Consider the following 26,096-nt stretch of genomic DNA (forward strand, 5'->3'; position numbering starts at 1 on the left):
CTTTCATCATTTCTACTGACATGTAGTAGAACAAAGAACAATGAAGCTAGTTCTGTTGTCCTTGTTTTACCTATTCAGACTCACATGAACTCTGTCAGACTTTCAGGGATATCTGTATTCACTCCAACCAACTAGAAAAAGGTATGTAACAGGACAGTATTTCCTTAACACTGATACTGGAATAATAAGAAATGTAAAACTGAAATGACTCATGCAAATGCAGTTTATGTACCAGGAAGATCAAGCACAGCTGGACAATAAACTCATTTTTAAAGCAAAAGCCATCTGCATCCCAAATATTGCCTTTAGGTAAATCCTAATGCAGGGGTTCTTAAGCTTCATCGCCACCTGTCCAAACCTGCCCCAAGTGTAACTGAAATAAAACGGAGGCAGATGGTGCACCTTGCACATAACAGTTTTGTCCCTGATGGGGTGAGCAGATCAAAGGAGAATAGAAGGAGCTGGTCTACCCACAATATGCTTTAAGGTACCTATGAGAAAGGGATCCAAGAGAAGAAGAAAAACACTTGTGAATAATAGAATTTTCCCCATAATTGTAGCAATGCTCTGCAGCCTTTCTAGATTATATCATACCTACTCCCAACTTTGGCAACTTTATCTTCTTCAGTAATTTGAATGAGGTCATGTGCGCATATTATTAAGAAAAGGGAGACTTTGTATTCCATTTGCTGCAAAACCTAATATATTTGGAATGAAACATAGGGCATATGACTGATAAGGGGGATAAGTAAAACTCCCCTTGGATTTTTTTTCTAGAGTCCTTCCGCTGATATAAGAATCAATCCAGGCAACATTTTGTCTGATGAGGATTCTTAATGGTTGTCTCATATTTTGATGTAACTCATATTTTGATGTAACTGTACTGTTACAGGCATGCTGTTTTGTTGTGTACCATAAAGCTTTCTGGGATTTTGTATTGTCTGATAAATACTGGTGAATAGGTAAGTGCTTAATGGGGAATGATGAGTATCTAGCATGTGAATCATGTGCATCCACCCAGATTGGAACTGGGACAGAAGCTATTTGATAGTTTTGTCTGAATCTAGTGTGTGTCAAAAGGAACTGAAGGGGGAAGCAGTTTGCAGGTTTTGAGGCTTGATTAGAGAGCTGGCTTGGGTTCTAGCTGCATTGTTTTGGTGTCTCTATTCTACCTACACATATAACCAGGTGTATCAAGAAAGCGCCATCTGCCTTTATAAGTGTCTTGGGTCACAATGCTTTCACAGCTTGACTGGATGGATCTAGCAAGAGGCCACCTCTATGATACAGAAAGTAATCTCTCCTCTGACAGAATAGATCTAGGGCCATAGTAGGAAAGGGTTTCCCCAGCACACTTGAACTACATTTCCTCCAATCATTCATGTTCTGAAAGGGATTATTCATTAAAATTGGGGAAGTAGTTTGCAGAAATATAAAAAGTACTAATTGTACTAACTCAGGTTATTACTCAGGCTACTTGTCCCCAAGGCTATCCTCCAAAGTAGGCCAACCTTATAAAAGGTGATGTTAAATATCAACTTTTATTGAAATCAATGTGCTGAAAGAATACATGTCTAATTTGTAATTGACTAATTTAACCTTTCTCTTTAATGCTTCACAATTTTGGAATACTCCAATTGATGAGTAATTACTTTTAGGAGTGGTGGTCAGGAGGAATGCCCACAAAGTTAATGGCAGAATTGTAAATGTTCTGCTTTTTTGTGGATATATGTTGGATATTTTTATATAGTTCTTTCATATTTCAGTGTTGTATTGCTGAAGATGTGCAACTGTGCAGCTGAATGCAATCTCATGGGTGTTTTTCCCCCCTCAGATATTGATGAGTGTGCTGCTAAGATGCATTATTGTCATGCCAACACAGTGTGTGTTAACCTGCCTGGATCATATCGCTGTGATTGTGTCCCAGGATATATCCGCGTTGATGATTTCTCATGTACAGGTAAGCTCTTAATATGATCGCAGTAACACCATGAGACTTTATTAATATCCAATGGTGTTCATTTGGAAGGAATGAAATATTCTTCATGTTGTATGAAGGCAATAGATTTATTCCTCGAGGGAAAATACATCCTTGAAAGTTGAAGAAATGTTTTCTGAGAGAGGGGGATAAAGTTTTCCTATATTTATATAAAAAGGTAAGAATTTAAAATCCAATTGTTTAGACTGTTCTATAGTGGTGACACCTCATTACATGGTTCTTCAGTATATACACAGGTTATTTCTCTTCTTCGTAAATGCTAAATTTACTGTCGGGGAAGTGGGATAAGAGAGTTCTTGGACCGAGACAGTTTCTGCTGCTGCTTCTCATCCCACCCTCCAGTAGAGAACGGGAACAGAGGAATATGTTATGGGGTACCAGGTCCTAGTATGGGGTACGGAAGCCTTTTTGCATTTGTGATTTAGGTGGCTGGTACATGGAGTCTATGTCATGTGATTATTTATTTACACGTACTGCAAAAGTGACCTAAGTATTAGTTTGAATAGCCATTAAGGGAATAATTTTGCTTGCTAATTGTTGAGTTAATATTTGCTTAATTCTTAAAGAAGAATTGAACAATATGAAACAAATACAATAGCTTTAGACATAAAAGTCAGTAATTTTTAATCTATCAGTAAAAAGCAGTAATGAGAAGTCTTAGGAGAGCATTAGTGTTTTAAACTGATATCTGCAGGTGGTTTGTTGGAAGATTAGGAAGAAAAATAATATGTATTTCCCCTAGAATTTGAGAAAACCTTGTTCTTGCCAGTACCTGAGAAGATAACTCCTGACAGTTGTCTTAGGAAGGCTTGGAGAACTTTTAAGTTTTATTTCTTTTGTTTTGGGGCAGTGAAATAAAATTAGCATTTAAAAGGGCTGCCTCTCTTTTCACCTGGAAATATGGTCAATACAAAAAACAATATGTGAGTGATTATTCCAGAATTTGTCATGTTCTGAATATATACAATCCATAGGGCAAAGTCTTAGAGAATAAACAGGGGCTTGGGATGGAACAAAAAGATAAACATAAAAAATAGTGTCTTCAATGAATGAGGATTAAGAATTGGATATATAACAACCTTGGATCTATTCAGGATTACAGATATGTACAGATAACTCACAACTTGCACAGGGATTATGTTCTGGGGATTGCATGTACTGTAAAGCTGAAATTGTGTATTGCCTTCCCTACTTTTCTTAAGTCAGTGGGCTCCAGCAGTGCTGGAGGGGGTGCCAAGATTGGCGACAAAGTGAGCACAGAAGCCAGGGGTGAGGCTGGTGCAGCATACCCGGGTGATGTAGGGGGGGGGGGTCGAAGAGGAATGCTGGGAGGTGACAGCACTGAGACCGTCTCTGGGATAGAACTCCTTATCTGTAACTTTGTTCCCCCCGCCCCAAGGTCCAAAAACAGTCCATCCCAACCCACTTGGCCTCTCTCCAGTGTCATCAACAAGCAGCTCCTCTGAATTCCCTCCTAGCTCCTTCCTGATCTGACCAACCTCTCTGCAATGTGTATTCAGGATTTATGAGAATAAATTTGAGAGACATAATGGCTTTCACCCATTGCAAAAGCTTGCTTCTTTATTCCTGCCTACTCCTTCCTAACAGTTACCAATTTATATTATGACTTTTACTCCTTGACCCTTGGGGTAACTAAGCTTTCTTCATAACTTTTCACAAGGGGCATCCTTAAAGTATTATACATAAATATATACACATGTGTCTGTGTGTGTGTGTGTTTGTTTCTGTTGTATCAGAACTTTCATGTACATGCAGTCTATTTTTATTCCTAAATATTTTTTTACTACTGACTTTTCATTTTTGAAGAACTACATCTGTCTTTAGAGATTAATTTTATAGCTCATCATTCAAGTGTATTTTGGTGTGCTTTTGTGCTACAGTGAATTGCTTCTAACCTTCATTTCCCTGTTGCATCTGTTATATGAATTTGCTAGATTGTCTTTGGTAGGCAATAAAGAAATCTCTAGATTCTCATATCTATAAAAGAATGAGTTTCATATGGAGAGTAGAACAAGTGTAGACTGACCTGGCACAATTTTAACAAATGGTCTGTGAAAAAATAAACAGTGATTTGCCAAAGGTCTCCCTGGAGCTACAAAGACATCTGAAAGCTTTATATAATTGCATTTTCAGTACAGATCCAATAGTGGGTATTAAAACCCTTTCATGCTTTTGTGAACTGTCTTTGTATAGTGGGAAAGGGCTATTTATTCAAACTGATATGTTCTCAGTTTGTCTCAACCTGATCACACAATAAAGGCTTTTCTTAGTTTCAAGTATGTACATTTTCTCTAATTTGGAAAAGACTGAAATTTTCTAATTGAGTCCTTTGTGTTTTGTCAGAATGCAATTGATTATAATTCACCTAAGACTGTAGTGTAATTTAAGAAATTCATTGTGGGTATGTATTTATCCACTGTTCTCAGTTGGGAAAAAGCATTACTAAGTAGAGATGTATCCCCTTTGTGGTGGTTTGGTGCAGAAAGAGGGAACAATTGAGTTTCAGCCAGGTGACCTGTTTAGGCACCTTTCAGGGTGATGGGCTGGCCCTGAGGCTTGCAATCTGTGTGGTGGAGTCCTGGGATGGGATAGCCCATCCACCTGGGACCATGGGGCCTTGGGCGGTTGTGTGTCTATGTGATACAGCAAGACCTACCTACACACCTTCACAGCATAGCCCACAGAAAGTGTTAGCTGGTACAGCCCTACCTCCATTTCCTTCAGACAGGGTGTAGTGCAAGCTTTTGCTTTCTGAATGACCTTTTTTCAATAAATTTGGAAAAGGACTTTTGCCTTTCTTGTATTTTGTGCCTTTTGCTGGGAAGCTGAACCAGTGCCTGACCCCATAATCACCTACCAGTTTACCTGTTGGCTTTCTGTCTGTGTCACGGTAAAGTGACATAGAGTGGGGCAGTCCAGTAAATAAGGAAAGGTGATCCTCCTCCTTGGATCCCTTCTGGGGACTGTTCCCAGAAAAGGAGGTGGTGGCAGCTTACTAGTGTTTGGCTCATGTTTTGCAACCCCTTTGCCTGCCTATCCCTCTCCCTGCCAGGTCTTGCCGAAGCTTGGAGGGCTGGTTGGGGGAGCGGATAGCTCGTGTGAATGCTACACAGGGGTTTGGTTGCTTAATGCCTGCAGTTTTACCTTAGAGTTTGCTCCCAACTGATAGTTGTTTCCCTCTGTAGGTGTTTTCATTGGTTTAAACTTAAATAAAGTGGCCTTAGTTCAACTCAGCCTGTGCATCTGACTCTATTCAGCCTTCAGGTTGCATACAACCTTCCTGCTTAGGGCACACTGAATTTTTCAACTTTCAAATTCCAAAAATAGTCTACACAGATTGCTTCTGCTGAAAACAGGTAGATCATAGACCATTTTAGGGGCTGAAACTTAATTTTTGCAAATTAATTTGGTGAAGGACCTTAAAAGTATGTTTTTGCATGTAAGGAATTCAAATCTATTACTGGACAACATTTAGCTTGGTAATCTACGTTTGCTGAAGAAGCAGATAAACTGCTTTTGGAAAACCAAAGAATTTTAATTTTACCTTCTGAAAATGATGATAATAATAATGAATAAAAATAATATTAATATATAATGTAACTGCAAGTATTTGGCATTCATTTTTAATGACGTCTGTGCGATTTTACACACATTTTACTTACCAAGCAAAACTAAATTATATAATTTTAAGAAAAATATCTTTTAGACACCTTCTTTAGCAGCCCCCATTTATCCCTTTCCGCTCCCCAGCGGACTGTACAGGGTGCTGACTGTCGGTCCTTTTGAGAACCCCAAAGCCACTTCCCGTCTTCCTACTCAGAGCAGTGAATTGTTTGCTTTTTAAAAGAAGAGCTGAATAAGCATTTAAGTGGGAAAATGTATAAGGCATCCTAAAACATTTTTTTTTAAGTAGTCAAAGCCTGACTTCCTCAACACTGGAACTAGGTATGTGCATAATTACAGACTCAAAGGTGTTCTCATCCTACAGCAGAAAAAAGCAAATAAACTCTTCTAGGTAAGCACTTTTATTAAAGTATTAAATGTCTTGCATGTGGTGGTTTTATTCTGCAATAGTAGGCTGCAATAATGCAACAAGAATGAAATTTTCAAAAACTCATTAGCTGTATCCAAAGTTGTTACTCTCTTTCACAGAAACAGCTGTTACTATTTTAGGGGAAGAGCACTGAGTGTGAAATGTAATTGCAAATCCAATAAAAATTCCTCTGTTTTCTTAAATTCTTGTGCAAGAGTCCGCAAACTCATTCTCATGACCTTTTAAAAAAAATATCCAATAGAGTGTGTATGGCACTGGTTTTTGTATTGTTATGCACACCTGATACATCATGACACAGCACTCTAGTAAGTCTTCCACCAGCTGTAATGCAAAAGGTAATCTAACAGTACAAATGCATTTTCTTTTGCTGCTTACAATTATCACAAGAATCCAGCCTAATGGCTTGGTAGCAAGACATTTAGTAGTTTTGTGTTAGCATTTGTGGCTCCTAGTTTTAGTGCAGTTTTTATTTATTTACTTAAAGAATCACTATATGACACCTAAAGCTACTGTGTTGGGGGGCGGGAATACATTACCCCTTAAAGTCTAAACTATTTGTGTGTAACATGAACACATTCCAGATTCTGTGCACACATATTCTTTTTGTTCTTTCCTTTGAGAAAAAGTTCCACAGATATGCTCAGGAATCTTATTAGCATTCCTGTACTCATAAAAAAGAGAACAGATAAGGTCCTATGTGCATGCAACTCCATGTACATTTCTGATTCCCTATGTTCATCAGAGGCACTGCAATACAGGGCCATGCCTCACAGTTGGGAATTGTGTGACTGAATTGCTAGAGGGAAATATGTGAATCATTCCAAACAACCTGTCTATCTTAATTTTGGCTTGTTTTGTTTGTGTTACTTATTATTTCCTCAAGGTTTACAGTCTCAATATGTGAAATACATATTGGAAGCAAAAAGAAAATTTGTAGATAGGGTATAGTAGATTATTTTCATGATGTACCATTTAGGCTAGTCCATTTCATTCTGGAGAAGTATAGATTTGTCATTGGAATGTTTTATTTAAGAAACAGCTTCTGCAATTCAAACGTTATTTTTGGACAGCATGCATGTTATTGCTGTTATTATTTATAGTGCATAGAGATAATTGAACTTAATAGCTTTTCTGTCACCATTTTTTATTTGGCATTTATACAAATTTCTCTTCTTGCTTCTGAAGAAATATAACTGCTCACATTGTATTGTATGTGGCTATCAATAAATGGTAAAAGAAAAAGTACAGTATAAAACTATCAAGCCAGATCCAGCTCTTTTTGAAAATGTCTTTCAGACCAAAATGGGTTTTGAATGCTGCCATTTCTGATGTTAGATTTGTGCCCATTTATTTTTTTCGCATAGCGATTTAACTGTTTGTTGCATGTGGAAAGCAAAAGAGAATTTCTAGAAGATGTTGGAACATGAGCAGATGTTGAAACACGAGCAATAAGTTTCTTATTGTGGTTGATATTAGGTCCTGCTAACCTAGTAGTTCGAAAGCACGTCAAGTGCAAGTAGATAAATAGGTACCGCTCCAGCGGGAAGGTAAACGGCGTTTCCGTGTGCTGCTCTGGTTTGCCAGAAGCGGCTTAGTCATGTTGGCCACATGACCCAGAAGCTGTATGCTGGCTCCCTTGGCCAATAAAGCGAGATGAGCACTGCAACCCCAGAGTTGTCCGCAACTGGACCTAATGGTCAGGGGTCCCTTTACCTTTAATAATGTTGTCAGAGTTGGCATCTGAGTTTGTTGCAAGGTATGGTCTCTATGTATCTTTGTTATCTGGCTCATCATTGCTGATGAGCAGCTGTTTTAGATTAGTGTGCTGTCTATAAGCAGAGACAGGCTTACAACTTGAGGCTATGACAGGTAAATATAATTGTCAAGGATGGGCTGTAGATAATTGATGACAGGGCCATCCTTAGCATATGCAGCGCCATGGTGCAAAGTTCTGCCCGGTGCCCCCCCCCAAGTTGTTGAGTTGTTGAACAATATACCTGCAGGAAGGGGTGGCAACGCACACTTTTGCCCCTTCCCAAAGAGAAATCAGGAGTGTGCCATACTCAGTGGCGTACTAAGGTCAGGTGGTGCCATTTAGGTGATTGATGGGTTAAGCAAATAAATTTTAATTACTGTATTTGTATACTGTATTACCAAAAGATCATGATCTATGATTCCATCAGCAGCAGAGAAGTATTGTGGAGATATTTAAAGGACTATAGGACTATCTATACCCAGAAGTAAAAACTGCTAGAGTACTGGTCTGCACCTAGAGACTCATTTCCAAATTATTAATTTTCAAGGGTTACTTTTTCATAACAATAAACTATTTCCCTCCACCCACCCAGAAAAAAATCACAGTTCTTTTCAGGTGTTGGTAACTTACACTGCCGCTGCCACCCACTGCTTTAGTGAACAAGATGAAACCTTGCTGAGCACAACAGGACAACTCCCATGGTGCTCAGCCTCCCATAACTACTTTCTGGAAATGGCCCTGGAGGTAGGAGTAGAGCCACTGAAGCACAGGGTTCCCAACCCCCACCTCCCTGAGATGCTCCAAAAGGATACCATGGTACTGAAAACTGCCAGTCAGTCAAGGGGAACAAGCAGGGTCACATTCCACCTATCTTTCTCCCAACAACTGCCATCAACCATGGCTACTACGATACGATACAATATCTTTATTGTCATTGTCCCTTGCGGAACAATGAAATTGAAAAGCAGGTTCAGTGGCATGGCCAGCCCTGAAGCCAGACTAGAACGTATCCAAGTTGCCTCCAAGCAAGCCTGAACCTGGACTGTTGCCACCCTTTCTAGTGTTTTGCCCCCAAAGGGGCTATTTGCCAGTGTAATAGTTGTTTAACTGGCATTTCTTCTCAGACAAACCCACCTCTTTATTACTCCTTATTAAGAGGCACACGTCGACCCCCGTGGGCAGCAGCAAAACAAACGCCCAACTGACACAGACTGAGCAAATCAACAACAGCCTCTGCCACATCCAATACACTAACACCCAATCGCAGCATAGAATCTCCAGCTTCCAGGGTGGGACGTGGATGGCAAGGGAAAGCAGGGAAGGCAGAGCAGGGAAGGGGATGCGTTGGCAGCTCGCGCAGTTCCTCCCCACAGCTGGGGAGCACAGCGGTTTCTGCAGCGGGTGCCTGACGCCCCTAGGAATGCAGAGCTCTTCTGTGCGAGTTCGGGGGTGAACTCAGCTCTGCCCCAGACTCAAACGCTTGGCCCCAGACTCCAATGCTCTGCACCCCTGAGAACCCAGCACTCTGGCGCCTTGCTCCACTAGACCCAATGGTTATGATGGGCCTGATTGATGAGTTGCTGGTGTAGTGTTAGCTGGGGACTGTAAGTGACAACTAGAGTCACAATGGTACCTGCACTGGAAGTGTAACATTGCTTTAAATGTTTGCCTCCTTTTTTATCCATGCCCTGAACAAAAAAACTGTATGGTGTTCAGAGAGTCTGGTAACACTTCTAACTAGTTATAATATCTAGTAGGCTCTGTGTGGCGTTTCAGTTCAGACACTATTGTATAGCTGACTTTAATGGTGGTATGCTCGTGCTTTCTGATCTACCATGTGTGAAATTCCACTGTGAAATTTGACTTGTCTGGTCAAAATTATGTTGATTCTGTTGATCATTACTCAAAATTAGTTGGAAGTTTTGCCCAAGCAGAAAATTTATTTGAGTGCATAACTACAGTTTATTCATATAATTCCTTGACAAAAAAGTTGTGAAATTGATTAGATATAAATTGGTTTATCACTCCATGGATTTTGATTAGTCTAGGGAAAGTAGCTACATATTATGTGAGGTTTGCACAATTAGGAGAATGACTAGAGAGGCTTTCTTCCCCACAGCAAGACTTGATTCGTAGTGATGGGTGAACCTTTCAAGTGTTTCCTGGAACTATGCAAGGAAAATGGATTGTCTTGTTAGATGTCCGAAGAAAGCAAGAAACTGTATAAACCGGGCATAGGTAAACTTGGCCCTCCAGATGTTTTGGGACTACAATTCCCAACATCCCTGATCGCTGGTCCTGTTAGCTAGGGATGGTGGGAGTTGTAGTCCCAAAACATCTGGAGGGCCGAGTTTGCCAATGCCTGGTATAAACAGTTTGAAACTTGTTACCATTTACATACTAACACAAGAAATTTAGGGTGTAATTGATTGTAGAATGAGGTAATTTTAAGCCTGGGTCAAGACTTTAATTTCAGTAGAGTTTAAAATTCATACATTTTTGGAACACAGGGATTGTTAATCTAAAGGCATTCTTTTCCCACAGCACAAGAAACCCCCCCCCCCCCAGCATTGTTATTGTATGCTGCAGATTTACTATGGTACCTGTTGAATTTAGTGAATGCCTTTGCTTCTACTTCAAGGGGTTTTGGAACACCACTCATAGGAAGATACTGTATGTGGTATATACAGGGTAGTAAGTGCTTTCAGACTGTAGTTCTATTTTTAATGAAAGCATATTTCAAAACTTTTTATGAATCAAAGTATATTGCTTATAATTTCATTTTTGTGTATGTGTGTGGGCTGAATATTTCATAGATGGTGTATTGACTGAGGCAAACCTAATGATTTTTTAACCATTATTGACTCTTGAGTTTCAATTACTGTACTGTTGTTTCAAGTACATGTTTCTGAGCATCCTTAGATTGATACAAAAATGAAACGGAGTCTGCTGGACCACGGATGAGCAAGGTGGTCTTTGCTGGACATTCTGTAATTGTGTCTTAGTGGTGTACTGGATTTTTGTGGTATTTGATTTTTTTTTTATGTGCAAGTTCCTGTTTGAAGAGCAAAGCTCCCAACAGAGGAGAAACAACCCATTGTGAAAAAAAGGCTTCCTCAACCTTGGCCCTCCAGATGTTTTTCGCCTACAACTTCCATGATCCCTCGCTAGCAGGACCAGTGGTTAGAGATGATGGGAATTGTAGTCTCAAAACATCTGGAGGGCTGAGGTTGAGGAAGCCTGGTGAAAAACATAGCGACGAACAACAGTAGCTCCTAGTTTGATGCTTCATCGGGATCAAGTCCCCACCCCCCACCCCCGACCACAATTCCTAGTGTGTTCCAGGTTTTTCCAGCATTACAACACAACTAAGAAAGAATACCTATGCCTTTTTGCTTAAGGTGTGTGAAAGCATTACTTATTTCACTTCATAAAGGGGCTTAGCAGCTCCTACAGGAATTTTCAGTACTTCGCTGTCAAAGCTTTAGGTGAGTTGGTTGATGAGATACATTTTCATGACTTGGCTGAAGATTCACCAGATGAGTCTTCCCAAGTCCAACCTAAAGTCCAGTAGCTGACAGTGGGTGTTCAGCAGCAGATGGCAGAAGCAGAGCAACAGGAAGTTGATGTTTTCGTTGTTTGGGATATGGTGACCCCATCTACATTGGTGAAGCTTTGCAAGCCCTGGTACTCTTACAAACTCTTTAAAAGATCAAGAAGCCCTGAGAAATCAGGCACTTCTTCCTGATGCCAGGAACCTTTGCATCATTGTCTGTCTTATCTGAAAATTGCACTGGTAATCCAGATTGGAAGCATTTTTTTATGTTCTATCATCTAGGTTGGCACTGTTCTGACCGCACATTTAGCAAAATAAGGTCTCTGATGCTGTTGTGCCAATAACTCCCAAATTTACCTGCCTGTGAATATTTGTCTGTATTGATATACAATTTTAATTTAACACCAACAACAATAACAACAACAATATCACAGTGAATATAGATTTTAAAAAATAGTTTAGGTACATTGGGTCCCCAGATGCTGTTGGACCACAACTCCCATCATCCCTGAGCTCTGGCCTTGCTAGCTAGGGATGATGGGAATTGTTGTTCAACAATATCTGGGGACCCAAGGTTGAGAAAGTCTGGTTTAGACATCAGTCTCAAAATGAAATGTTTTGAAAATGCAAAGTCACTCCATTCACTTTAAACACAGAAGGGCTTTAACTAACAGGCGTGCTTGCTTGGGGCCCAACCAACTGCTTTAGGCAAAAAACAGGAAGAGGGATTGTGTCATGTTGTAGGTACCCTGTTTGTAGTTTTGGAACAGGAGACTTTTATGCCTCCTAGCACTGCTTGAGGATATGAGCTAATCATGAAGTGCGTTCAGCTAGAAAGAAACTTTTTAATTCCTAATCATGCATTTTAGAAGATTTTTGGCCTTAATCCACATTCCCAAAGTTGGTCACAAAATGGAACAACTCATAGCTTAGGACACATATCTGTTGCTTCCCCTGGCTTGCAATATACTCCACTGTCTATCTTGCCGGTAGAAAGTATTTATTTCAATTTTTTTGACATACTCATAAGGTGAGGGATGTTGCTATCTCCTGTTGAAGGTAATGGAAATACTGAAACACACAGGCACCTCTGTTGAGATCTGAAATACTACATGCATGTTCAGTATGCATACAAAAAAGCCCATATGTCCCCAAACCTTCCTCCTCAATATCAGGACACTGAGGAGCAGCACCCACAGCTGCCACAAGGATGAAAAAATTGCCAACCACTGTGAACTTGCAGAAGTGCTTTAAGTGTTGTCATAGCTCCTCTGGATTTTTTTTAATGTTGCCTTAACCAAAATTAGGGTGAATGCAGGATAGATACATATTGCCATAATCATCCCATCCCTAAATAAATCAGAATGAATGCTCAGTAAAGACTGGGCATAGACTAACAACTATGTAAACATTTTGCAAGCAATTCAAGATAAATGCTGAATAGATGAGTTTTCTGGGGAAGTCTAAAATCTTTTGATACTCTGTTGTGAGCTTTTGCATTTGACTTTGCTTCTTTAGAATGAGTGCTCTGACTTATTTATTAAGTTAGATTTAGCATTCTAAACAACCAAATAGGTGATTATTGATCTCATGTGCAAACAGCTCAGAGATCTAAAAATCAACATATTGTAACTATAAAATATGGAACTTGTAACTATTAAATCATTAAGCATTACCTAAAATATCCATACAGTGTGAGAGAGGAGTTTCATTGAAATCTAGGCGAGACTCCAATCTCTCTATCCTGTAGTGCCTCATTATATCATGTGTACAGAGTTCGTTTGTGAGAGTAAAGGTAAGGTAAAGGGACCCCTGACCATTAGGTCCAGTCGTGGCTGACTCTGGGGTTGCGGTGCTCATCTCGCTTTATTGGCCAAGGGAGCCGGCATACAGGGTCATGCGGCCGTGGCCAGCATGACTAAGCCACATCTGGCGAACCAGAGCAGCGCACGGAAATGCCGTTTACCTTCATGCTGGAGCAGTACCTATTTATCTACTTGCACTTTAACGTGCTTTCAAAGTGCTAGGTTGGCAGGAGCAGGGACTGAGCAACAGGAGCTCACCCCATCGCAGGGATTCGAACCGCCGACCTTCTGATTGGCAAGCCCTAGGCTCCATGATTTAACCCACTACGCCACCCGTGTCCCTGTTTGTGAGAGTAGGCAAGACCAATTAAAACATGATATTGGAAACAAGTTACATAAGTTTAACTGGATGGTACCATGGATCTGAGGCTCCAATGCTTTGGCCACCTCGTGAGAAGAGAAGACTCCCTGGAAAAGACCCTGATGTTGGGAAAGATGGAGGGCACAAGGAGAAGGGGATGACAAAGGATGAGATGGTTGGACAGTGTTCTCAAGGCTACCAGCATGAGTTTGACGAAACTGTGGGAGGCAGTGGAAGACAGGAATGCCTGGTATGCTCTGGTCCATGGGGTCACGAAGCAACTAAACAACAGCCATGGATCACTTCACATTTTGTGGTGCCAGCAGAAGAAATGTGGGTTGCAAAAGTTGGTGTACTGGTACAGTATTTGCTGGGGAACCTCCCCCACCAGTGCGTTGTTCTTTGGGAGGCAAATTGACGAGAAAGATTTCTGCTTGAGCCAGTGCTAATCAGAGAAACAGTCCTCAGCTTGATAACGAACAGTCTGGCTTGCTATTGAGCAGATGCGTATACTAAAAGAGTACAGTAAAAAAAAATACTTTCAGGAGTAATTACTAAGTTGGAAACAAAACAGGTTTATTCCTGGAGCTGTAAGAGGGACAGATTTCCAGCTAGGTGCTGGATCAATGACTATAGGTCAGAAGCCTGAGCTAGAGGGGAGGAGTCGCTTACATTTTTAGTGACTTATCTATTCACATTTATTTGCTTTATTGGATTTTCAAATTGTTTAGACCCCAGTTTTGGCTTCAAGTGGTATATAAATAAGTAAATAATGCAATATGACATCAAACTTCAGCTGTTGTGACATGTCTTTGGCTGCTGTGATGGAAAGACTTACACGGTTCTCTAGACTTTCCCCACACAGCATCCACAGTCGTGCCATGCACAGTGGCTGGGGTGGAAGGGGAGGGATTAAGATTCCTTCACCAGCCTCTTCACCAATGTACTTGGACCGACCTGAAGAAGGGAGACGAAATAGAGATTTTAGCCGGATGTCTCATAGCCCTCCTTGTACACAGCTTCTTATCTACAAGATATAACACAGAGAATCTGCACTCTGGCCTTCAGCACATTACAGCTGAACTCTTGAACTCGGTGACACTGAATAGTAATTTGTAAGATTGCATATATCTCTCCAAGACTGATTTGAGACTGCACAGATAAACTTTGGGGAGTGAAGAATAGCTCAGTGGCAGAGGTCCTAAATTCAATCCCTGGCACTTCAAGGTGTGTTAGCAGGTTTAGTGGGGTGCAGCTGCTGCTGCATGAGAATGGCTGCTTTTCATAGCAGACAACACTAGGTCTATGAACAAAGCAGTCAGACCTTGAGGAAGGCAACGTCTAATGAATTAATATATAATTTGAATATGGGCCTTGGGCGCAATTTGGTAGAAGACCCATAGGGATAAGCATTGTGTGGGCTTTGGTTTTTGTCTTTTCTACAGATGGAGTAGCATCACTGAATTGTGGCAAGTTTTCTCATATATTTTAGTAGATGTCAGTAAATCCAACTGGGGTTAGATTATTATTATTTATTAAAGAAATCACCTTTCTTCTTAGTGGATAATGTACTTGCTTGTTCTTGCATCTTCTTCAGTCATCTGTTGAATTGTTCAGGAAAGAAAAAGTAGACGAGACTGGAATTTTAATGTACAAATCAAGCAGTGCCAAAAATAATCTTTTTAAAATCCTTTAAAATCATCAAAAAGCCAAATAGAGTACAATACCTAACTTTAGTCCTCTGTAGCATCATATTATACAGGCGTGTATTTTACCACATATATTTGTCATCTGCTTACTCAGTCCTGAACTAACTTACTATTTTGATGCTCTAAGTCTGATAGAAATCCACACTTCTAAAAAAAACTGGAAGGGTGTGAAGGGTTGTAGGAGGAGAGGAGGGGGATGGAGTTTTTTCACCTTAGTATTTATTTTCTAACCTAGAAATAAATAAATAAATCTAATTTCCATGAATAATGCCTAATCCAATTTCTTAATGGATCAGTGTATTTTGTTAATGTCATGTATGTGACTATGCAAAAGGCAACAATATTTTAAGTACATTTACATTGTCACAGATGTTTGTTAGCAATCTTGTGACAATACAAGATTTCATTATCTATTGCAACCAGCAGAAAAAATTACTGAACACTGAAATAACAAATGCGTTTTACTAAGTTTTCAAAGAATGTTTGTTTTTAAAGGAATATCAGACAAATTTCATATATGCTTGAAGAATCCGAATCATTTAGCCATTGGCTTTCTGCAAAAAATATATATGACTAGATCTAGTTAGTTGTTTTGATTATTTCTAATTGTATTTCCTTATTTATGTCCTTCAGCCATATGAAAACATTAAATCTTATTAAAACAATATACAGGCAATAAGACAAGAAAACTATTCCCTCTCTAGGGCTCTGCATTCATGGGCTTTGCTGTGGTTTTCTAATAGTTGCCGTGTTCAGAGCTGGGAAGGAATTTTATGCCAACAGATTGGCCCCATTTGCAGGTTTTGTGTTCCCATCGGGGGTTGTGTCTTAAAGAAAGAGGAGGTACTCATGTATTGAAAAAGTGTTGTGGGTGCCAGCAGAAAATGAGTGCCAGAAGGAAGGAAAGAAGGGCGTTGGTTCTTCGTACCATTGAGTACAAAAATAGCTGTAATTATAAGTAAATCATATTTATGATATCCCACATGTTGTGGGTTAATGACAGTCTTCCAAATTTGTTTAAATGGGGAAAGTCACAGAAAGTAAATGTTGCATATTATAGATGTTTGGTTTCTTGTTAATGTTCAGATAATTGATCATCACTGATATGTTGTGCAATTTGATTTCCCTCTAAAGTTTATATGTATGCATTCCACATTTCTAGGTAAAAATATGTAGGTTTGTTTCTTTGTTTGTTTGTTTGTTTTGGAATGCATCCTAAATCAAAGGAGTAAAGATTTAAAATAAAAACATGGGCAACCTGTAAAGGAATGATCTTTTATAGGCATTAGATTTACTGTAATTTATATGTTTGTCCCCCGCTTCTCTTTTATATTGAAAATTGCACAACAATGTGGCGCAAGTCTATTCTTTTAGAGCTGTAGACCATGGCTTTTGCATGGCTGTGACAGCTCTGAGAAATGATTAAATCCAAGGGCACTGAAATAGCAGGATGAGACAATAGGATTATAGAAAAGTCACCTGTTGATGCCCGAAGTCAAGTGTTTTAAGAAAAACAAATATCACTGAAATTTGAAAAACAAGTTTAATCCTGCAACACAGGGGAGGCAGAAGGATTGTATTTAGATTTTCAAGAGGTCAAGCCTGAAAGATTTATTTTCCCCCCTCTCTGATGTAGTAGGAAAAGTTACCCAACCCTATGGGCATGTGTCAAATCTGAGGGAAATGTAAGTAAAGCCTTGCTTTACCCATGGCTCTAATGAATAATACTTTTGCAGAGCTCACTTTTCCATAATTCAAGGTCACAACATGGCACCCAATAACTTTTCCAATATCATATTGATAAGATCTCAACCAATTAAACAGCATCCATTAAAATTTAAAATCCATCAGTCATATACTGGCAATGAAATGACAGCCCACTCATTAACCTCTTGGAGCATTCTGTAACAAAGCAGTATTTTCTTCAGAGCCAGCAAAGATGCATATTTAGATACACATCTGATGACACATCTCTTTACCCTGGCTTTTGATATTATTTTATTATTTATTATTATGGTATCTGAGACAAGTGCTTTCAGGGCCCACACTTTCCCACTGATTGTATCTTTTCTGTATTTTAAATTGTTATAACCAACCCTGGGACCTGTTGGTGAATGGTAGGTGGTGGTGGTTGTTTTATGATTAGTCATATGGAGGCTGAATTCTATAGCCCTGAAGCAACTATGGAAAAGACTCTGCACTGTTCTATAGTTGTTTTTATTGTGCTAAACTGCTAAGTAGATAATTATGCTGCTGAAGAACTGGGCAAAGTCAATAATATTGCAAAAACAAGTGTTGCCTTGCTCTTTAGCAGAAAACTTGAGCTCATTGCACTGTGCCCCCACCCCCAATGAACTCCTGGGACTAAGCTGTTTGAAATTATATTTTATATTTGATCTGTTGCAATGAGACTATAGTTAATAAATCACCAATCTACACCATTAGATTAACTATAATAAATTTGACTGGGGACTAAAAGTTATTATTACCCTGTGTGGGGTTTACTTTTACACAGAAGGAAAGATACCAATTAATTTGCTGACAAAATTAATGTCCAGATTGCAATGAAAGCTGCATTCCTTGGCTATTTAAAACCAGTGAAGTCAATACCTAACCTTGTATAGAATTAGTTATAGGTAGGTAGCCGTGTTGGTTGCCGTAGTCGAAACAAAATAAAAAAAATCCTTCCAGTAGACCTTAGAGACCAACTAAGTTTGTTATTGGTACGAGAGCTCATACCAATAACAAACTTTGTTGGTCTCTAAGGTGCTACTGGAATGAATTTTTTTTATTGTTTGTAGAATTGTACCAAAAGCTGAAGTCAGTTTTTGAGTACTGTAGAATGTGTCGTTGCAAACTGCATGGTGTGTGATTGTGTTTGTAGATAGATAAATCTATAGTTATAAAATTAAGGGAGCATGGGCCTGGGGAGGCCCAAGCCAATTTCCGTTTGGGGTACACACAAATTATATGTTCTGCTATCAGTTGTTGAGGGATTTGCCTTTAGGACCATGTTTTGAAACCCATATGCAATGAAGAGGGCCCAGATCTGTGGAACATTTTTGTGTCCCTATGGCCCGTGTGATCTGATACTTGTATGCTTGATCAGTAGAGAGATCCTTTATGACATTGTCACTCGGTGACATAAGATGCTTTCCAATTGAGAGTTTGGTGAATGAAGGATCAGTTTCAAGATCTGCGGGTAGTGTATTGCTAATTTTACCTGTCCACTACCTGTTAGACATAATTTTCCCATCCAGTTCTGTGATCAGGTGTCACAAGGGTAACAGCAGTAGGAAAAGATGTGTGACAGCTGACATACATTGTGACAGCTGAGATACATTGTGTATGTATCTTTAACATATGGAGACAGAATTAACTGCCTTCTTTCCTTACTCTTTGTCAGTAGAACTTCCCATGAAAGTTTATTCTCTTATCTCTGGAGGTAATCCTTTTACTAGAGTTTAAAATGTCTAGTAATGTCTTGCACTCTCTATAATCCACCTGTTGTGGATCAATACATTTTAATAATCAAGGCCTCTAACATCATTTTAAGCATTAAAAGGCTTAATCAGTGGTTACCACTTACATGTAACAAAGAACATTTAGCAATCTTTGCTTTGTGCTGTTAATAGTGCAGTGATATCTGATATTATGCAAAAATTGTAGACAATGCCTTCTGGATTCTGTTCTTTATTTAAAGTACCTTTGTCACATATCTTATCCATCTACTTTTAGAATCCTAAACAATCATAATCTTTTGAAATCTCTTTACCCGTTTGTTCAACGAAAACAAATGAGACCATCAAAAGCAGCCAGTTAAGCAGATACATGAATATTGTAGTAATGTTCAAGCCATAATCATTTTTCTGATTTTCATTCCGCTCCGCTGAGAAAATTGATAATTGCTGCTATTTGTATAAATCCTTCCCATTATGTGTGTTGATATAGTTTCAATAGGACACAGTGCTGCATTTCAGACGTTCTTCATTTTAACCACTTAACATGAAAATGTGATTCTTAACATATCTTTTTAAAAAAGAAGCAGCATCTGATTATAGGCAGAACACTGGGAATTTTTAAAATAAATTAGCTAGGACACTGTAGGCTTGATTTAAATCAATATTTCAGAAAACATTTCAGGAAAAAAGCGAGAGCATTGAACCAATAGAAGGCTACTAGTGATAGTATTAACTGCAACTGTTTAGAGTTGGGACAAACTTGAGTTGTTGGATATTTCATAGGCCTATGCCGGTGAAGAATTTAGGTTTCTCTTCATCCCTTGCATTACATAGCATCTGACAAAATGATCCTGTAAACCTAATAAGAAACATAGTGTGACCAACTGCAAGCACTTGGGAATATTGCAGATTATAGAATTTTTATTGCTCACCTACACAATTGTTATTGTTATTTGGCAGCATTTGTTTAGAGGTTTTTAGATGCTTTGTTACAGAATGCAGTATTATTATACATTTTCATAATTGCTAACCTATCTTGGACTATGTTGAAATGTTCTCTAAAATTGCTGTTGAAATTTTCTTACATTAATTCAGGGGCTAATCATCAGGCAGAATACCTAAGGGATTCATAGAGAGAATCCAGACATGTTTCAATAAGGATCGTAAAAAAATTCCCAGGGACTCTGAATGCTTACAACACAGAAAGCTGAATGCTTACAACACAGAAAGACCATTTGTCCATCTAGCTCTGTGTTGTCTATGCAGACTTGTACCAGCTTCCCCAGGTTTTCAGATAGGAGTCTTTCTCACCTCTTTTAGGAGGTGCTAGGGACTTGAAAAGAGACTTTCTGCAGACAAAACAGGTGTGCTGCTACTGAGCTATGATCCTTCTCCATTGACACTAGTATTCTCCTAAGCTGAAAATTGACAACAACAACAAAATAATAATATGGAATTCCAAGGGAAGTCAAAATAATTTGATAGAATCAAGACTAAAGCAAAACAAACATGTTGTCTGTCTAATAGAACTGAAATCCTTAGAGTTGAAAACAATGACCTATTTATATTTCTGTCTCAAAGGGAAGCTGACTTAAGTCTTGCATAGTCTATTTTTTTAAAAAAAGAAAACCTGTACTTCCATCAAAGGTGCTTACTTAGGATCTCTCAACACAATAAATACTGCATTTGGATCATGAACATATTGTTATAGTCATGAGCTCCTTCTACTTCTGTTGGAAAAATAGTTCTGGTCTTCTGGGATGGACCAGAAGTTAAAACTATCATTTCTTTATCTCATCCTTCTTATATTAGCTGCTGCAGCTCATGGTGTTACTTTGCTGATGGGACTTGGTCCTTTATGTTCTCTTGTATTGATAGGCCTGTCTTTAGTTACCCAGTGTTTCATTCAGCTACAAAACACTGTAAGGTAATTTTGCTCCCTAATGTTGAAGCTGGGATAGAAGACTAAAAGAGAACAGATATTGCTAATTAAGTTTTTGGCTGCCCTCACTTTGCATTGTTAACAGTTATAAATTAACCAGCTTTTCTAGAATTTGGAGCCCCATGGTAGCAGGGCTAAACCATGTTGTTTTTCTTACTGGAACAGTGTTCCACTTTAAACTATCATCAGCATTACAGATGGTCTTCAGATAGCAAAAGCCTTTATATAAATCAAAATACTTCACACATGCATTTTGTCATTCAGAAATAAAATCCCTGTATAAATCTAGCCCAGACTTCCTCAACCTTGGCCCTCCAGATGTTTTGAGACTACAATTCCCATCATCCCTGACCATTGGTCCTGCTAGCTAGAGATCATGGGAGTTGTAGGCCAAAAACATCTGGAGAGCCGAGGTTGAGGAAGCCTGATCTAGTCTCTCCTCCTCTTCTTCTTCTTCTTCCTCCTCTTGGCTGTGGCATTACTAAATAGTTAGGTCCAACTCATTTGGGTAATTATAGGCCAGTAGCTCATATATCATACTTGGGCAAGATAGCTGAGTAGATTGTGACTGTTCAGCTGCAGGCACTTTTGGATGAAATGGATTGTTATTATTTGCCCCAATTTCAGTCCAGTTTCACATTTTGGGATCAAAATGACCTTCAGGATTATGTTTTCCACAGGATAGATGGATAATGTAAACTTACTAATTCTCCGGGGTCTCTGAATAGTTTTCAGTTCCGTGGATTATGGTATCCTTAAGTGCTGCTTGGCAGGGGTAGGAACTGGATAATATTACATTGTGGTAGTTTTGTTTCTGTTAGAAAGCTTGCAGAAGGTGATGCTGAGGAGAAATGTTCTATCCCACAGGAATTTTATTAACAACTTTCTTAGCAGGCGTCTTCTTAATTTGCTTTAGCCATTCTTGGTTTGTTGCCTAGAATTATACATCACAGGGGAAAACTGCTAAACTCTTCCTGTGTATCATTCAACACAATTCCTTTACATTTCACATACTGTTTCCTCTTTGAATTACCTCTGTTGCATTCTGAAATTTCTCCTTCCCTGTCCCAATTGATTTGCTTATGGGAGAGCATTTCATTTCAGCATAATAGCATTAGTTCAGCAACATCTGCTGGCTGCAAAGCCATAGCTATTCCTTTTCACACAAGTGGCTATTGAAAGAAAGACTGGCTTGCAGCAAGGGTGGCTAATCTGTGGCCCTCCATATGTTATTGGGCTACAACTCCAAGCATTCCTGATGGCTGGGACGGATGATAGCTATAATTCATATCCCAAGCTTTGTGAAAGAAGCAAAAATGGTTGCGTGTCCAACTTCATGAGATTGCTTGAACCACAAAAAGGGAACATGCAAATCAGCAGCCCTTCTAAGGTGTTCTGTTCCTAAATCAGGTTAGGGTGATTGTAGTCTATAGTCATTTTCACAAATCTATTAGGAATTTGTACACTGCATTTTGGTTTAAATCTTTTGAGCTGGTTGCTGGTTTTGAATTAATTTTAAGGATATTTATTTCATATAAATCTGTATTTTTATAGATATATTCTGTAGCCTAATATTTTATCCCTTGTTTGTGCAGTCATTAATCACTAAGAATACACAAGGAAGGGGTCAAAATTGAGGCTTCCTAAAGTTGACTGCAACAGGGTCATTTATTATCATTTTATTTTCATTGTTAATATAATGCCAATACTTATCTAAAATGTATAGGTATGAGTTTAGCAAAGTATTTAATATTTTGTCTTGGAAAGAGATATTTAAATCACACTCTTCTCTGCAAGCCAGCTAGTTAGTAAATAAATAAGGCAAGCTAGCTTGAGGATAACCTCCTTCTGTCAAATAACTTCAATGAGATAAAGGATGATCTTACCAAAGCAAATGTAAAAGAGAAGCTTGCAACCTATTGATATGCACTCATCCTCCCCCAGAGTAGTCCATCTGCATCCTCCAAAGCAATTATTGTTGTGGTATTTTTCTGCTAAAATGTGAGGAAGGGAAAAGACTATCTGAATCTTCAAAGTGAGTTCAGAAAATCAGAAGCTGTGACACTGCACATTGCTACATAGGTCAGCAGTCAGTCTCCTGTACCCACCAAGAACTAAAGGAATTGTATTCATCAAAAGAAAAGAAGAGGCTGTGAAGATTCCTCTCTCTTTAATCACAGAAATCTGCAACATAAAATTCTTATTTCTCATTGCAACTGCAAGCTTCTAGCATGAGAAAAAGCAAATGCTTTGATGAAAATTATGTCAACCATATAGGACATTTACATAGTGAGCAGACTCAGATGGAATTGGTAAATCCCATGTATAAACAATTAAGAATACTGATTCTTGCCTTAGCCATCATCACTGCTCAGTTCAGTTTTCGGGAAATAGTTTGCTCCAATTACATCAGAACAGACGTTTCATGTTTCTTTTTCTGTTGTATGAATAGACAACTAATAAAGAATTCAATACCGAAGTAAAAATGATAGGTGATAGCAGTCACAATGCTTTTATAAAATGCAAAGCATCTCCTCATAGATACTTGCATGAATAGCACTACCATAGGTACATGCACGGGAACTCCCCTCACCATCTCTTGCTGTGTCCGATGTTACACCAAACAGAATAATTTTGGTAAGGTGGTGGGCACGCTTTAGGAAGAATGAGCAAAAAATGGACACCATATAAGCCACTTTGCATCCTGGCCCACAATGTTTGAGGTGTTAAGGGAATAGAGCTTGGGCTTCGCTAGAACAAGTGTACATGTCTTTATCTAATTTCCAAGGAAGAGCACATGGAGGGCAAAAATAAGATGTATGACCAAAACCCTGTAGACATTTCAAAGTAAAGTGCAAGAAGCTTAAGGTGCTGCCAAGGAGGAGGGCAGCAGCGAAGAGCAGTATAAAATGAATTACTTGAACTGAATAATGATAAGCTGAAAATAACATGAGCTACAGCAGTTAAGATGGAGTGGAAAGGCTTAAAAGTAGAACAAGTAAGACCACCGAAATGTGGGCAATCCATATAGATGCTCCTATGTCCTAAGGCAGGAGTGGGGAACCTTTGGCCTTCTAGATGTTGCTGAACTATAACTCCCCCAACAAGTGTAGCCAATGACCAGGAATGAAAGAAGTTTAAGTTCAGCAACATCTGGAGAACTAAAGGTGCCCCACACCTGCCCTAAGTCTTGAATGGTGCAGTAGTTGCCCCTGTGATCTTGTGCTCCTTTGTCCTCTGTTATTTGAATTCACTGCTAGCTAACAATAATACAGCTCTGTTTCATAAACCTATGTATTTCAAAATAAATAAGAACAACAAATATCTAAATATATGATACTGTAGATAGGAAAATACATGGTTGATTGATGTTAAGCCTAAGAGAAAATTCATTTCTACTGAATTTATACTCTGAATGCATGAGGCCATGGGGAAGTGCTAAACCATATTACTATCCAAGAAAAATAAGAATTTAAGTGCAGGATTATGCAGGAAGACAGGAGTAGTAAGATAAGTGTCTTTTCAGCAAGGCACAGAGCTTAGGAGGGATAGAAGCAATAACTTGAAATATCAAACAGAGAGCAACAACTGAAAACTGTGAGTGTTATACAACTTCATCAGGTATTCAAGTCAGAAATCTTCTGGGAGCTTGGGTGGCGGTCATTTGATGGCTGGGTGCAACATCAAAATATCCGAGTCACAAAGTTCTACCAAAAATATTCTCAGCTGTAGGCAGAACAATAAATAGTGGATACTCCAGTGTAAAGAAAATGCTAATATATACAGAGAACAGCAAGGCAAAATATATAGGAGAAACATGCAAAAACAGTGCATAAGATAAAAATATATTTAAAGCAACACAACTTGCCTGTTTGTTAGAGTGTGATGCTGATAATGCCAAGGTTGCGGGTTCGATCTCTGTATAGCACAGCTACAACATATTCCTGCATTGCAGGGGGTTGGACTAAATGATCCTCGGGGTCCCTTCCAACTCTATAAGTCTATGCTTCTAATATTTCTAAAGTTACACTGAAATAATAAAATCTAGGAACATGCGTATAGAATACAGTGCAGACATGGAAGGACTGGAGCAGACATAAGGGAATCAAGATTATAGTGTCTTCATAGTATGCAAAGCTAGAACTCAAAGACTAGGAAAAGGAACAAAATCAGGTTGCACTAAGTGGACATTTGCCTCCATACCACATCATTAAGATGGACAAGTGCCTTCCAGTCTCTAACATCTGTGATTTTTGTGCTTTGAGACATAGTCAGGGAGGAATAGAATTCTGCCACAAGTGTACCCCAGCAATCAAGAACTGTGTAGTTTGCATGCACCTTAAGGTCCAGGTACCTTAGGAACTGGTATACTTCAGCAGTATGCTAAATACAGTAAGAGGTGTTGCTTGTGTAGTAAGCTAAACTTGGAGCCACTGGGAAAAGCGACATTCTGAAGGAATGAAACTTTACTCCAAAATTCTGGAGATTTCATAGAAAAGGTCCCACCAAGTTTTGACATACAGCTATAGTGAACCAAAAGCAGCTTTTCCTGTGCAAATTTATGAGATGATCCTCACAAATAGTTTTACAGACACAGTTGTGCTCATTAGAGTTCCACGGTTTGCTTCGTTTTACTGCATGATAGGTATGCATAGTCTTTTTTTATCAGTTTCTTTATCCATTAGCACATGAAAGATGGCCATTATTCTGTCAGCTCTTCATGCTGCTCAGAATGAAGCATTGTTTGTCTTTGCAGATGAATATTCCAACAGTTTGTTTTCCCAAATTAAAATGCACTTGAGGGCGGTTAGCAAATTGCAGCTATATCTGCAGTATAGAATGCATGGATACTACCTCCATTTTGCATGTTTTTGACAGCAAAATTTTATCTGCTTTCTGCTAAGAAAAGAAAGGTCCATTTAGAATGTAGCTAAATATGTCTTTCTTTCTATGGGTACCATTTCCATATAGACAACACACATAGAATGGTGTGAAAATATGTGTCGTATAGCTTTGCAGTCAAAATAATAAAGGCTAGGTACATCAGTCAAAATGTGTGTGAGCACAGGGAAATGGGGGTTACTATTTAGTAAGAAAAGAGACTTGAATATGCCCTCACTAAATCTATCAAATCCGTATTCATATTTGGTTTAATTTATGGTGTGCATAGCAACCCATATTATTGGTACATAAACCGAGAGCAAAAGTATTACTTCTCTATGCTGTCAATCAGTAGTGGTCTGGGGATAATCAGCATACCCTCCAACATTTCTGCGATGAAAATAGGGATGTCCCATTCCATAATGATAATTTTACCCCACACATCCTACTGAGTTGCCCTAGCCACTCTGGTCAGCTTCCAACATATATAAAAATATAATAAAACATTAAACATTTTCAAAAAAACTTCCCTACACAGGATTGCCTTCAGA

At 38.9% G+C, this 26,096-nt stretch overlaps 1 protein-coding gene across 4 annotated transcripts in view; it reads left to right on the top strand.

Moving 5' to 3' along the window:
* Positions 1 to 26,096, top strand: part of NELL1 (neural EGFL like 1) — a 376,161-nt gene that overhangs the window by 211,378 nt on the left and 138,687 nt on the right. For 3 of the 4 annotated variants that reach the window (XM_083750217.1, XM_083750220.1, XM_083750219.1), the window contains exon 13: positions 1,835 to 1,960. The exons of the other annotated variant lie outside the window; for it this stretch is intronic. In XM_083750217.1, the coding sequence (XP_083606343.1) occupies positions 1,835 to 1,960 (126 nt within the window). The remainder of the gene's footprint in view (positions 1 to 1,834; positions 1,961 to 26,096) is intronic. 4 annotated transcript variants of the gene reach the window in all.

The sequence above is a fragment of the Podarcis gaigeae genome (assembly GCF_964106915.1).
Source record: "Podarcis gaigeae genome assembly, chromosome: 1".
NCBI lineage: Eukaryota > Metazoa > Chordata > Lepidosauria > Squamata > Lacertidae > Podarcis > Podarcis gaigeae.